Consider the following 16140-nt stretch of genomic DNA (forward strand, 5'->3'; position numbering starts at 1 on the left):
ACCAAGAAAACAATACTATTTTTGAGGGTCTAAACATGCAAGAAAACTCATGAAACACTGCACACAAATCAGGCCTGCAAAAATCATCAATATTTTATCACTTTGTAGTTGCATAATATTCATTAAAAAATGGCTCGTTGGTGTCCCGTACAATTTTTTTTTGTATGAAGCAGTTCCTTTTACATAGATCTAAAAAATGTGGTGGTATATGTATATAGTATATGTAGTCCAAGACCTTCCATCCGTCCGTCCGTCCGTCCATCTTCTGAACTGCTTCTCCTCACGAGGGTCGCGGGTTGGAGCTTATCCCAGCTGATTTTGGGCAGTAGGCGGGGGACACCCTGAACTGGTCGCCAGCCTATTGCAGGCCACACGTACTCACACCGACAGACAATTTAGAGTGGTGAATTGCCATTAAAATTTGTCGTCGCCATGATTACAAAAAGTGCTATAACTTGACCGACATTATCATATGTTTTCATTAATTTCAAAATTTCTTTTCAACTCATCTGCTTGATTTATTTCCTATGGCCTTTACAGGTGAAAGTAGATGACCATGGAGATTTCAGGCCCCAGATGCGGCCCTGGAATTTTACCACAGGTCGTGGTAGTACTGTCCCCAGAAACTAAAGAGGAAACTGTTGCATGGCTGCTGAGAAGAATAAGAGAAAAACAGCAAGAAGGAGGTATGTAAATTGTATGAAGTTGACAGGCTTTGTTATAGACATTAGAAAGATAAAACAGAAAAATATCATGAAAGGCTGAAGGTGGGGCTCGAAGGCGAGCGTCTCGTGGCCAGGCCTTTCCCCATGGGGCCCAGCCGGGCACAGTCCAAAAAGAAAACGTGGGTCCCCCTTCCCATGGGCTCATCACATGTGGGAGGGGCCAAAGGACTCGGGTGCAAAGTGAGCTGGGCGGCGGCCAAAGGCGGGGACCTTGGCGGTCCGATCGCCGGCTGCAGAAGCTGGCTCTTGGGACATGGAATGTCACCTCTCCGGCTGGAAAGGAGCCCGAGCTGGTGTGAGAGGCAGAAAAGTTCCGACTAGACATAAGTCGGACTTGCCTCCACACACAGTTTGGGTTATGGTACAAGCCCTCCTGAGAGGGGCTGGACTCTCTTCCACTCTGGAGTTTCCCACGGTGAAAGGCGTCGGGCAGGCGTGGGCATACTTGTTGCACCCGGGCTGGGCATCTGCACATTTGGGTTCATCCCGGTAAACAAGAGGGTAGCCTCCCTCCGCCTTCGGATTGGGGGGACGGGTCCTGACTGTTGTTTTGTCTATGCACCAAACGGCATTTCAGAGTACCCACCCTTTTTAGAGTCCTTGGAAGAAGTGCTGGAGAGCGCATCTTCTGGGGATTCCATCATTCCACTGGGTGACTTCAATGCTCACGTGGGCAATGACAGTGAGACCTGGAAGGGCGTGATTGGGAGGAACGGCTGCCCTGATCTGAACCCGAGCGGTGTTCTGACTTCTGTGCTCGACACACATTGTCCATAATGAACACCATGTTCAAGCATAAGGTTGTCCATGTGTGCACTTGGGACCAGAACACCCTGGGCCGCAGTTCGATGATCGACTTTGTAGTCGTGACATCGGATTTGCGGCTGCATGTTTTGGACACTCGGGTCAAGACAGTGGCGGAGCTGTCAACTGATCACCACCTGGTGGTGGGTTGGCTCCGATGGTGGGGAAAGATGCCGGTCCGACCTGGCAGACCCAAACGTACTGTGAGGGTCTGCTGGGAACGTCTAGCAGAATCCCCTGTCAGGAAGAGCTTCAACTCCCACCTCCAGCAGAGCTTTTCCCACGTCCCGGAGGAGGCGGGGGACATTGAATCCAAGTGGACCGTGTTCCGTGCCTCCATTGCTATGGCTGCCGACCGGAGCAGTGACCGTAAGGTGGTCGGTGCCTGTCGTGGCGGCAACCCCGAACCCGCTGGTGGACACCGGCCGTAAGGGATGCTGTCAAGCTGAAGAAGAAGTCCTATCGGGCCGTTCTGGCCTGTGGGACTTTGGAGGCAACCGACATGTACCGGAGGGCCAAGCGGAACGCGGCTTTGGCGGTTACTGTGGCAAAAACCTGGGCATGGGAGGAGTTTGGCGAGGCAATGGAGAATTACTTCCAGACGGCTTCGAGGAAATTCTGGTCCACCATCCGGCGTCTCAGGAGGGGGAAGCAGTGCACCATCAACACTGTTTGCAGTGGACACCACGTGCTGCTGACCTCGATTCGGGAGGACGTGAGTCAGTGGGGAGAATACTTCGAAGACCTCAAGTCCACCAAGACGCCTTCCATTGTGGAAGCAGGGCCTGGAGACTCTGAGGTGTACTCTCCAATCTCTGGGGTCGAAGTCACTGAGGTAGTTAAAAAAACTCCTTGGAGACAAGGCCCCGGGGGTAGATGAGATCAGCCCGGAGTTCTTAAAGGCTCTGGATGTTGTGGGGCTGTCCTGGTTTACACGCCTCTACAGCATTGCGTGGACACTGAGGACGGTGCCTCTGGATTAGCAGACTGGGGTTGTGGTTCCCCTCTTTAAGAAGGGAGACCGGAGGGTGTGTTCCAACTACGGAGGAATCACACTCCTCAGCCTCCCTGGTAAGGTCTATTCAGGGGTACTGGAGAGGAGGGTCCGTCGGGAGGTCGAACCTCGGATTCAGGTGGAACAGTGTGGTTTTCGTCCTGGCCGTGGAACAGTGGACCAGCTCTATACGCTCGGCAGAATCCTCGAGGGTGCATGGAAGTTCGCTCAACCAGTCCACATGTGTTTTGTTGACTTGGAGAAGGCGTTCGACCGTGTCCCTTGGGAAGTTCTGTGGACACTGCTTCGGGAGTACGGGGTGCCGAGCCAACTGATAAGGGCGGTTCGGTCCTTGTACCATCGATGCCAGAGTTTGGTCCACATTTCCGGCAGTAAGTTGGATTCGTTCCCAGTGAGAGTTGGACTCCTCCAAGGCCTCCCTTTGTCACCGATTCTGTTTATTACTTTTATGGACAGAATTTCTAGGCGCAGCCGAGGCGTTGAGGGTGTCCGGTTTGGGGACCTCAGCATTGCGTCTCTGCTTTTTCCAGACAACGTTGGCTTCTTCAAATCCGTGATCTCCAGCTCTCACTGGAGCAGTTCGCAGCAGAGTGACGCGATCGGTATGAGGGTCAGCACCTCCAAATCTAAATCCATGGTCTTCAGTCGGAAAAAGGTGGAGTGCCCTCTCCGGATCGGGGACGAGATCCTGCCCCAAGTAGAGGAGTTCAAGTATCTTGGGGTCTTAATCACGAGCGAGGGCAGGATGGAGCGTGAGATGGACAGGCGGATTGGTGCAGCGTCGGCTGTAATGCGGACTCTGTACCGGTCTATCGTGGTGAAGAGAGAGCTTAGCCAAAAGGCAAAGCTCTAAATTTACCGGTCGATCTACGCTCCTACCCTCACGAGCTCTGGGTCGTGACCGAAAGAATGAGATCCAGATACAAGCGGCCGAAAAGAGTTTCCTCCGCAGGGTGTCCGGGCTCTCCCTTAGAGATAGAGTGAGAAGCTCGGCCATCCGGGAGAGACTCGGAATAGAGCCGCTGCTCCTCCACGTTGAGAGGAGCCAGATGAGGTGGCTTGGGCATTTCCTCAGGATGCCTACTGGATGCCTCCCTGGGGAGGTGTTCCGGGCATGTCGCACTGGCAGGAGACCCCGTGGACGACCCAGAACGCGCTGGAGAGTCTATGTCTCTCAGCTGGCCTGGGAACTCCTTGGGATCCCCAGAGATGAGCTGGACAAAGTGGCTGGTGAGAGGGAAGTCTGGGAGTCCCTCCTGAAGCTGCTGCCCCCGCGACCTGACCCCGGATAAGCGGAAGAAGATGGATGGATGGATGGATGTTGTACATTATGTGTTCTATGTGCCCTCTCTGCATCCATTGCGGCCTGGAAGGGGGATTCTCCCTTCTGTGGTTTCTTCTCAAGGTTTCTCATTTTTCCCCCAGTAGAGTTTTTTTTTTTTAGTTTTTCAATGGATGGATGGATGGATGGATGGATATCATGAAAGGATTCATTTCAATGACTCTATTCGAAGAGACCTTAATAGATTTTATATTCAGAACCCTTACTGTAAACAATTTCAATTACCGTGTTTTCTTTACTATAAATCGCAGTTTTTTCATAGTTTGGCCGGGGGTGCGACAACTAATCAGGCGTGAGTTATATGTGAAATGATTAACACTTTACTACTTAATAATTAACACATTACTTACTTACTGTAGTATAGTTGATTACTTTAACATTATTTTCACTTTAAACTGCATGAGAGCATACTAGGCCTGTGGAATAATTGGAGCCGCCACTGAGTCTGACGTCAGCGCCGCATGTATTTCCGGAGTCAGCAGCGGTGTTTTTTTTTAAGTGACACAGAGGACAATGATTTCGATGGATTTAATGATTTGGAGTGACACGGATGGTTCGACAGTGCCTTGCAAAAGTATTCGGCCCCCTTGAACTTTTCAACATTTCGCCACATTTCAGGCTTCAAACATAAAGATATCAAATTTTAATTTTTTGTCAAGAATCAACAACAAGTGGGACACAATCGTGAAGTGGAACGAAATTTATTGGATAATTTAAACTTTTTTAACAAATAAAAAACTGAAAAGTGGGGCGTGCAATATTATTCGGCCTCTTTACTTTCAGTGCAGCAAACTCACTCCAGAAGTTCAGTGAGGATCTTTGAATGATCCAATGTTGTCCTAAATGACTGATGATGATAAATAGAATGCTCCTGTGTGTAATCAAGTCTCCGTATAAATGCACCTGCTCTTTGATAGTCTCAGGGTTCTGTTTAAAGTGCAGAGAGAACCATGAAGACAAAGGAACACACCAGGCAGGTCCGAGATACTGTTGTGGAGAAGTTTAAAGCCGGATTTGGATACAAAAAGATTTCCCAAGCTTCAAACATCTCAAGGAGCACTGTGCAAGCAATTATATTGAAATGGAAGGAGTATCAGACCACTGCAAATCTACCAAGACCCGGCCGTCCCTCCAAACTTTCATCTCAAACAAGGAGAAGACTGATCAGAGATGCAGCCAAGAGGCCCATGATCACTCTGGATGAACTGCAGATAACTACAGCTGAGGTGGGAGAGTCTGTCCATAGGACAACAATCAGTCGTGCACTGCACAAATCTGGCCTTTATGGAAGAGTGGCAAGAAGAAAGCCATTTCTCAAAGATATCCATAAAAAGTCTCGTTTAAAGTTTGCCACAAGCCACCTGGGAGACACACCAAACATGTGGAAGAAGGTGCTCTGGTCAGATGAAACCAAAATCGAACTTTTTGGCCACAATGCAAAACGATATGTTTGGCGTAAAAGCAACACAGCTCATCACCCTGAACACACCATCCCCACTGTCAAACATGGTGGTGGCAGCATCATGGTTTGGGCCTGCTTTTCTTCAGCAGGGACAGGGAAGATGGCTAAAATTGATGGGAAGATGGATGGAGCCAAATACAGGACCATTCTGGAAGAAAACCTGTTGGAGTCTGCAAAAGACCTGAGACTGGGACGGAGATTTATCTTCCAACAGGACAATGATCCAAAACATAAAGCCAAATCTACAATGGAATGGTTCAAAAATAGACGTATCCAGGTGTTAGAATGGCCAAGTCAAAGTCCAGACCTGAATCCAATCGAGAATCTGTGGAAAGAGCTGAAGACTGCTGTTCACAAACGCTCTCCATCCAACCTCACTGAGCTCGAGCTGTTTTGCAAGGAAGAATGGGCAAGAATTCCAGTCTCTCGATGTGCAAAACTGATAGAGACATACCCCAAGCGACTTGCAGCTGTAATTGCAGCAAAAGGTGGCGCTACAAAGTATTAGCGCAAGGGGGCCGAATAATATTGCACGCCCCACTTTTCAGTTTATTTGTTAAAAAAGTTTAAATTATCCAATATATTTTGTTCCACTTCACGATTGTGTCCCACTTGTTGTTGATTCTTGACAAAAAATTAAACTTTTATATCTTTATGTTTGAAGCCTGAAATGTCGCGAAATGTTGAAAGGTTCAAGGGGGCCGAATACTTTCGCAAGGCACTGTATATACACTGCTCAAAAAGTCGTTTTTTTTTCACCTTTGAAATCTGATGTGATTTCAAAGTGTTCCTGTAATTTCTTTGAGCATTGTATATATATATTGTGAAAAAAATTCACCTATAAGTCGCCCTCCCCCCCCCCCCCCCCCTATGAATAAAAAAGCGACTTATAGTCCAAAAAATACGGTACATGTTTTTTTCTTCTTTATTATGCATTTTATGGCTGGTGCGACTTGTACTCCGGAGCGACTTACAGTCCGGAAAATACGGTATTTGTTTATTCTCACACAATTTGGGTTTACAGCTCATGAAACCCATGATAATAGGAATTCAAAAAAATCTGAACACTATGATCAAATTACCCTGTATTTCTCAGTTTTGCAGAAAAAAATCAATTGAAATATAGTATTTTCAAAACAATGTCAATCATCAGTACTTGGTTGGGAATTCTCTTTGCCGGTCACTACCTTGAAACATTGTGGCATTGCTTAAAGCCCACATTTTTTTTGTTTGCTGTCAGTTACTTTGTTTTTGGGTCTGGTGGCCCTCATTTTTCTCTTGATAACACACCATAGATTCTCAATGGCGTTTAGGTTTGACTAGACAGGAGAATCAAGCACTGTGACGGCTCTGATTTGTTTTTTTGCCCCGATCTACATAAAACGTAATGTCCTCTGATTGGTTCATCGGGTCTACATATTACGTCTACATAAAACAACTTCACAGATTTACACAAACGATAGTATTTATTTATCAATGGTGGTGGAGGTATGTACTCTACGTGTTACGTACAGTCCTCTGATTGTTTTTTTGCCCCAAATGTAATGTCCTCTGATTGGTTCAACGGGTCTACATATTACGCCTGTATATTACAGAAGCCAAACAAAACAACTCAACAGATTTTGGAATTCGGCCTAAACAAAAGGCGCACCTTAGTTTTTTGAGAAAATTAAAGGCTTTTAGGTGTGCCTTATGGTGCGGAAAATACGGTAATTTAAAATTAGCCTGTTGGCGATGTACGTACTAACTGGTTCAGAGATTCTGAGAATTACCATTTTGACTGCTTTCATATCAATTTCATAACAATCTGAGGATGTTTTATATGCTTTATATGCTGCATTAGGTGCTGAACTGCATGTGGATCAGCTCCGCTCTGAAATTGTGATGGAGGAAAACGAAAACCCGAACATTTTTCTTGTGGCAGCCTCCTGGCCAAGATTACTCTCTGGTGCTGAGGATTTGGGTCTCTTCAAGGAGTTTAGTGATGGATCAATGAGGAGTTTTACGTGCATCAACAGCCACAACTTTAAAGAATTCCATGGTAACATCCAGGATGAGTAAATGCCGATTGTGTTTCTTGTAAACCATTCCCCTATGTCAGGGGTGGGCAATTCCGGTCCTCGAGGGCCGCTGTCCTGCATGTTTTATAGGTCTCCCTGCTGCAACACACCTGACTCAAATGATCAGGATTGTTATCCACCTTCTGCAGACCTTGCTAATTATCTAACCATTTGAATCAGGTGTGTTGCAACAGGGTGACATAGAAAACATGCAGGACACCGGCCCTCGAGGACCGGAATTGCCCACCCCAGCCCTATGTTTTCGTTTTATTGTTTGGTTTTAAATCTGTTTTTAATCATGCTCATGCAAATGCTAATAAAACACAATGTTAGTACTAGCGAAACACGATATCTATCGAACCGATAATCTATCAATTGATATTAGTAAAAATTTGGTAATTTCCTATTGGTCAGGCAATGCTAAATAGGATGGTATTTAGGCCGATATTGAAAACGGCATCAAATTCACCAATTTAAAACCAGTCTCCCCAACCCTGAAAACAAGATTCATTTTAAACTAATTTAAGCATTACCACGTTTTAAGCATAAACAGCCAGATCTACTCGGGTGACCAGATCGGCTCAGGGACCTGAGCCTTTTGATGATGTCACGCTATATAATTGGCTAAAAAGTAGATGCGGCGCTGATGTCAGTCATCGTCAGTTGCAGTTCCAATTATTTCACAGGCCTATATAACTATATATATATATATATATAAACTATATATCAAAAAACCATAAACAACCCAGCTGACTCCAGAAGTCGATGCGGTGCTGACGTCAGACTCATCATCAATTGCTGTTCCAATTATTTCATAGGCCTAGAGCGCCCTGCCCTCGTTGCGGTTTAGTGTGAAAATAATGTGAAGTGATATACTAGTAAGTAAGTTATGTGTTAATGATCACGTAATAATGTGTTAATAATTTCACATCTAAGTCGCCTCTAAGTATCCGGAGAGGGCATTCCACCCTTTTCCGATCGAGGACCATGGACTCGGATTTGGAGGTGCTGACCCTCATCCCGACCGCTTCACACTCTGCTGCAAACCGCTCCAGTGAGAGCTGGAGATCACGGCCTGAAGAAGCCAACAGCGCCACGTCGTCTGCAAAAAGCAGAGACGCGATGCTGAGGTCCCCAAACCGGACCCCCTCAACGCCTCGGCTGCGCCTAGAAATTCTGTCCATAAAAATTATGAACAGAATCGGTGACAAAGGGCAGCCTTGGCGGAGTCCAACCCTCACTGGGAACGAATCCGACTTACTGCCGGAAATGCGGACCAAACTCTGGCATCGGTGATACCGGGACCGAACCGCCCTTATCAGTTGGCTCGGTACCCCGTACTCCCGAAGCACCCCCCACAGAACCTCCCGAGGGACACGGTCGAACGCCTTCTCCAAGTCCACAAAACACATGTGGACTGGTTGGGCGAACTCCCATGCACCCTCGAGGATCCTGCTGAGGGTGAAGAGCTGGTCCACTGTTCCACGGCCAGGACGAAAGCCACACTGCTCCTCCTGAATCCGAGGTTCGACCTCCCGACGGACCCTCCTCTCCAGCACCCCTGAATAGACCTTACCAGGGAGGCTGAGGAGTGTAATTCCCCTGTAATTGGAACACACCCTCCGGTCCCCCTTCTTAGCGGCACCGCTGCTGCTCACTGCTCCCCTCTCCCCCAGGGGATGGATTAAAATCACACGGGGATGGGTTAAATGCAGAGGACAAATTTCACCACACCCAGGTGTGTGTGTGACGATCATTGGGACTTTAATCTTAATCTTTAATCTTTAATCTTAAAGAGGGGAACCACCACCCCAGTCTGCCAATCCAGAGGCACTGTCCCCGATGTCCACGCAATGTTGTAGAGGCGTGTCAGCCATGACAGCCCCACAACATCCAGAGCCCTTAAGAACTCCGGGCGGATCCCATCCACCCCCGGGGCCTTGCCACCGAGGAGTTTTTTAACTACCTCAGTGACTTCGACCCCAGAGATTGGAGAGTCCGCCTCAGAGTCCCCAGGCCCTGCTTCCACAATGGAATGCGTGTAGGTGGAATTGAGGAGTTCTTCGAAGTATTCTCCCCACCGACAGACGACGTCCCGAGTCGAGGTCAGCAGCACGCCATCCCCACTGTAAACAGTGTTGACGTTGCACGGATGGTGGACCAGAATTTCCTCGAAGCCGTCCGGAAGTCATTCTCCATGGCCTCGCCAAACTCCTCCCACGCCCGGGTTTTTGCCTCAGCAACCGCCGAAGCCGCGTTCCGCTTGGCCATCCGGTACCTGTCAGCTGCCTCCGGTGTCCCGCAGGCCAAAAAGCGTTTGGGTCTGCCAGGTCGGACCGGCATCTTCCCCCACCATCGGAGTCAACCCACCACCAGGTGGTGATCAGTTGACAGCTCCGCCCCTCTCTTCGCCCGAGTGTCCAAAACATGCGGCCGCAAATCCGATGACACGACTACAAAGTCGATCATCGAACTGCGGCCTAGGGTGTCCTGGTGCCAAGTGCACACATGGACACCCTTATTAAGTTTTTTTGAAGTCACCCAGTAGAACAATGGAGTCCCCAGAAGGAGCGCTCTCCAGCACTTCCTCCAGGGACTCCAAGAAGGGTGGGTACTCTGAGCTGCCGTTTGGTGCATAGACACAAACAACAGTCAGGACCCGTCCCCCCACCCGAAGGCAGAGGGAGGCTACCCTCTGGTTCACCGGGGTGAACCCCAATGTGCCGGGGGGCAATAAGTATACCCACACCTGCTCGACGCCTCTCACCGTGGGCAACTCCAGAGTGGAAGAGAGTCCAGCCCCTCTCGAGAGGGCTTGTACCGGAACCCAAACTGTGCGTGGAGGCAAGTCCGACTATGTCTAGTCGGAACTTTTCTGCCTCGCACACCAGCTCGGGCTCCTTTCCAGCCGGAGAGGTGACATTCCATGTCCCAAGAGCCAGCTTCTGCAGCCGGGGATCAGACCGCCAAGGTCCCTGCCTTTGGCCGCCGCCCAGCTTACACTGCACCCGACCCCTTTGGCCCCTCCCACAGGTGGTGAGCCCATGGGAAGGGGGACCCAGATTTCCTTTTCGGGCTGTGCCCGGCTGGGCCCCATGGGCGAAGGCCCGGCCACCAGACGCTCGCCTTCGAGCCCCGCCTCCAGGCCTGGCTCCAGAGGGGGGCCCCGGTGACCCGCGTCCGGGCGAGGGAAAGCGAAATCCATTTATGTTATTCATCATAAGGGGCTAGTGTGAGCCGTGATTTGTCTGGCCCCTCACCTAGGACCCGTTTGCCATAGGTGACCCTACCAGGGGCATGAAGCCCCAGACAACATGGCTCCTAGGAACAGAGGGGCACGCAAACCCCTCCACCACGATAAGGTGACGACTCACGGAGAGGCATTTACACATCCTATGCAATTATTACATTCCCGGAGTTGGTCCAGGGGTACGCCATCATGAGCAATGAATTCCTTAAAAACCGTATTTTTCGGACTATAAGTCGTGTTTTTTTCCATAGTTTGGGTGGGGGGGCGACTTATACTGAGGAGTGACTTATATGTGAATTTTTTCACAAATTTTCTAAACAAAAAAAAAAAGGTGAAACCGCAATAAACGAACCGCGATGTAGCAAGCGATTATTGTAATTTGAATTTCAAGTGACGTCAGCGTCGCGGCGCGGCGGTTGTTTACATAAAGGACAAAGATTCGATCACGGGATGACGAAGGGCCCCACGTACTACCGGCATCATTAGCGGCTTTGTTTGTAAGTGACACGGAGGACGAAGAGTTCAAAGGATTTAATGATTTGGAGTGACACAGAAGGTTTGAAAAACTATTATGGCTTTTACGCACGCCCGGTCCTACTCTACGGAGCTCTCTTTCACCTCCGTGGATGGAAGTCGGGGGCGGCGCTCGGCCGGGTGGCTGTCCGGGGACGGTCGATGGGGCTCGGACATGGCTTTTACGCACGCCCGGTCCTACTCTACGGAGCTCTCTTTCACCTCTGTGGATGGAAGTCGGGGGCCGGCGCTCGGCCCGGTGGCTGTCCGGGGACAGTGGATGGGGCTCGGACATGACTTTTATGCACGCCCGGTCCTATTCTATGGAGCTCTCTTCGTGGCTGGAAGTGCCACCTCCGGGGATGGAAGTCCACGCCGCCACACGCCTGGAAGTTTGTTTTCTTAAATAAAGAGCCGTTTACCAAACCCACGTCTTTCCTTGTACTTTGTTAACGCTACAATATAGTTATATACTAGATCTGTGTAATAACGACGATGCTGACGTCAGGGCGCACGCGCGGCGTTGTTGACAAAGGACGAGGAATTTGATCGATGGATTTAATGATTTGGAGTGACAGATGGTTTGATAATATCAAAGTCAAAGTCTGCTTTATTGTCAATTTCTTCACATGCCAAGACACACAAAGAAATCGAAATTACGTTCCCACTATCCCACGGTGACAAGACATAGTACACAATATACATACAAGTAAACAACACAAAAAAAATCAAAAGAAGGCACAAACAATGAATAAATAAGAGTGATGAATAAATAATAAATACACAAATAACATAATAAATAAGAGGAGCAAAAATGGAGCAAGTGTGCATACAGCAGTCAGTCAGAATATAGTGCAAAAGTACAGGACGCTACGCAGAAGGGGGGAGAGTTCAGGATCCTAACAGCCTGGAGTATGAAGCTTTTGGTGAGTCTGGTGGTGCGGGAGCGCAGGCTCCTGTACCTCTTCCCAGAGGGCAGAAGATCAAACAAAGAGTGAGCGGGGTGACTCACATCACTCACAATCGTGGTCGCCTTGCGGGTGAGATGGGAGGTGTAAATGTCCTTCAGGGAGGGGAGTGAAGCACCAATAATCTTACCAGCCGTGTTCACTATGCGCTGCAGGGCCTTCATGTTGTATTCAGTGCAGCTACCACCCCAAACAGCGATACAACTGGAGAGGACGCTCTCAATGGTGTCACGGTAGAATGTAGTCATGACGGCCGGTGGAGCACTTGCTCGCCTGAGTTTCCACAGGAAGTACAGGCGGCGCTGAGCTTTCTTCGCCAGTGATGCGGTGTTGGTGGACCAGGAGAGATCCTCACTGATGTGCACCCCCAGGAATCTGGTGCTGCTCACTCTCTCCACCACAGCACCGTCGATGGTCAGTGGCAGGTGTTGAGTGTGACCCTTCCGGAAGTCAACAACAATCTCCTTGGTCTTGTTGACGTTCAGCAGGAGGTTGTTGTCCCTGCACCACGTGGCCAGAAGGTCGACCTCCGACCTGTACTGAGTCTCGTCGCCCCCGGTGATGAGACCCACCAGAGTCTTGTCGTCGGCATATTTCAGCACGCGGTTGCTACCGTAAGTTGCAGTGCCGTAATGCGTCAGCACTATTATTGCTTATATAATAGTTCTTTGATATCTAATTTATATATCGTTAAATGGGCCTGTAGAATATTTTGAAGTGCAAGCGCCGTCAGCTGCGCGCACCCGGCCGGCATTGTTGACAAAAAAGGACGATCGATGGATTTAATGATTTGGAGTGACACAGATGGTTTGATAACATTATTGCTTATATAATAGTTATTTGATATATAATTTATATATCGTTATATGGGCCTGTGGAATATTTTGAAGTGCAACCACCGTCAGCGGCGCACATTTATGTTGACATAAAGGACGATCGATGGATTTAATGAATTGGAGTGTCACAGTTGGTTTTATAAACGTGTTATTTATGCAATAGTTATTTGAATAACTCTGTTGCGTCAGGACCGTTCTCAGCTCTTCGTTTGTGTTTGTCACGTTAGCATACCTATCGTTTAGCGTGTTGTTGCTCGTTCATGTCTGTTATTGGTGTTGGATTTTGTCGAATAGATTTCCCCCAAAATGCGACTTATACTCCGTAGCGACTTACTACATATGTTTTTTTTCACGTTATTGTGCATTTTATGGCTAATGCGACCTATATTCCAGAGCGACTTTTAGTCCAAAAAATACGGTAATAGTAAAAATACATTCTCCATGACCAAAAATACCAGTATGCAACAGATACATTACAAAATTCTTCAAAAACAGGACTGTCTCAGAAAATTAGAATATTGTGATAAAGTTCTTTATTTTCTGAAATGCAATTAAAAATACAAAAATGTCATATAGTCTGGACTCATTACAAATCAACTGAAATATTGCAAGCCTTTTATTAATTTAATATTGCTGATTATTGCTTACAGCTTAAGAAAACTCAAAACTCTTATCTCACAATATTAGAATATTTCCCCAGACCAAGTACAAAAAAAAGATTTATAACAGCAAAACAAAATCAAACATTTGAAAATGTCCATTAATGCAGTGGTCCCCAACCACCGGGCCGCGGACCGGTACCGGTCCGTGGGTCACTTGGTACCGGGCCGCCAAGCCGCACAGAAAAAAAAAAAATTATTGACGATCAATTAATTCAGGTCAAGACACTCGTCCCGGTCACGTGACATGTTTCCCCAGTCGAGCCCGCAAAGCTAATATGTGGCGACAGGCTAACTAACCAGGCAATGAAGCATTCAAAACTGCTTCAACACATGGAGACCAAGCATCCTGCAATAAAAGACAAACCTTAATCACTTCGGGTGTCATTGTCTCCGATTACGTCTAGATGGGACCGGCTCATTTCTGAGAAACAAACTCAGTGCTCCCACTAATTCAACGTAATGGTGAGTTTTATTTTTGTCATTTGTGCTTGTTTTTATGTCAGTCGTATCATTTTATTTCTTCGTATTTATATATTTATTATAAATGTATTATTTATTTATTTATTTATTTATATAAATGTATTATTGATTTATATAAATGCCGGTCCGCGAAAATATTTCTGACATGTAACTGGTCCGTGGCGCAAAAAAGGTTGGGGACCACTGCATTAATGCACTCAGTACTTGGTTGGGAATCCTTTTGCACGGATTACTGCATCAATGCGGCGTGGCATGGAGGCAATCAGCCTGTGGCATTGCTGAGGTGTTATGGATGCCGAGGATGCTTCAATAGCAGCCTTTAACTCATTTGCATTGTTGGGTCTGGTGTCTTTCAGCTACTTCTTCACAATACCCCACAATTTCTCTATGGGGTTCAGGTCAGGGGAATTGGCAGGCCAATCGAGGACAGTAATGCCATGGTCAGTACACCATTTACTGGTGGTTTTGGCACTGTGGGCAGGTGCCAGATCATGCTGGAAAATGAAATCATCATCTACATAGAGCTTTTCAGCAGACGGAATCATGTAGTGCTCTAAAATCTCTTGGTACACAGCTGCATTTACTCTGGACTTGATGAAACACAGTGGACCAACACCAGCAGCTGACATGGCTCCCCAAACCATCGCTGACTGTGGGAACTTCACACTAGATTTCAAGCAATTTGTATTTTACTCCTCTCCAGTCTTTCTCCAGACGCCTTGACTTCCAAAAGAAATGCAAAACTTGCTTCAGTCTACTGTCTTTGAAGCTCCCCCAAATTCTGGAATTCTTCGCAATGCTGTTAAGGCTGCGGTCATCTCTCTTGGTTGTGCGGCGTTTCCTGCCACATTTCCCCCTTCCAACAGACTTTTTGTGGATGTGCTTTGAAACTGCCCTCTGTGAACAGCTTGCTCTTTGAGAAATGTATTTTTGTGTCTTCTCCTGATGGAGAGTGTCAATGATGGTCCTCTAGACAGCAGTCAGATCAGCAGTCTTCCCCATACTTGTGATTTAGTTTACTGAACCAAGCTGAGTGTTTTTCAAGGCTCAGGAGTTAATTAGATTATTCAAGTGATTTGAATACCCTACTAGTATACTTTTTCATGATATTCTAATATTTTGAGATAGGATATTTGAGTTTTCTTAAGCTGTATGCCATAATCAGCAATATTAAAATAATAGAAGGCTTGCAATATTTCAGTTGAGTTGTAATGAATCCAGAATGTATGACATTTATATTTTTTTAATTGTATTTCAGAAAACAGAACTTTATCACAATATTCAAATTTTCTGAGACAGTCCTGTAGCACATTACACTTGTGAGAGCTTAGCAAAATGAGATTCACATGTGCAAACTGTACACTCTAGGGTTGTTACGATACCAGAATTTCAGTAGCGGTAGTTTCCCCAAGGGTGGAACGGAATGACCTGCCAAATCTGATTGACCTGTCTACCGGATGTGAGTGAACGCTGGCGCGACTTGCTGCCACTGCTCTCCGGTCGTTTTTGCTTTGATTTTCTGCAAAGTCTGCAGCAGATCACTAAATTTTGATGAACGTGGTACTCTTGGCTTTCATTCTGGGTCAACTCTCAAGCGGACCTGTCTGTCTGTAGCGTGTCTTTGACCGCCCAGGTGCTACCTGTGTGCTAGTGTGTTTGCTTTACACTTACCTGGTAACTGCCTCCCCGGTCCCGGTTAATGTTCTTCTGCCCGGGCCGTGCGTAATGCTAATCTACAACCTTGCCGTGAGCTTTGTGCTCTGGTGGACTATCCTGTCCGTCATGATTTATCCAGCGTCAACTTTGATCCAGTATACGAACACGGAGCTTCTCCAACTCCGGCTCCTCCGGTCTGCTCCCCCATCTGTACTGCAACACTTCCCGGACATCGCTCGCCTTCACCGCCGGAGATACATCCACCGTGGTGCTGGACGAAGCTACCGCATTGATGACTCCACTGCCATAAACTCCACCTGGTCCTCCACCCGCCGCCATCCATAGGAAGGTGGACTACAGCGCGTTA

General features: G+C 47.6%; 1 protein-coding gene across 1 annotated transcript in view; it reads left to right on the plus strand.

Moving 5' to 3' along the window:
• Positions 1-556: 556 nt before the first annotated feature.
• ano10a (anoctamin 10a) overlaps positions 557-16140 on the plus strand; it is a 221477-nt gene continuing 205893 nt past the window's right edge. Inside the window, exons 1-2 of the mRNA XM_037252069.1 lie at positions 557-686; positions 7192-7389. Coding sequence (XP_037107964.1) covers positions 557-686; positions 7192-7389 — 328 coding nt within the window. The remainder of the gene's footprint in view (positions 687-7191; positions 7390-16140) is intronic.

This window comes from Syngnathus acus, chromosome 5, assembly GCF_901709675.1.
Source record: "Syngnathus acus chromosome 5, fSynAcu1.2, whole genome shotgun sequence".
NCBI classification, from domain to species: domain Eukaryota; kingdom Metazoa; phylum Chordata; class Actinopteri; order Syngnathiformes; family Syngnathidae; genus Syngnathus; species Syngnathus acus.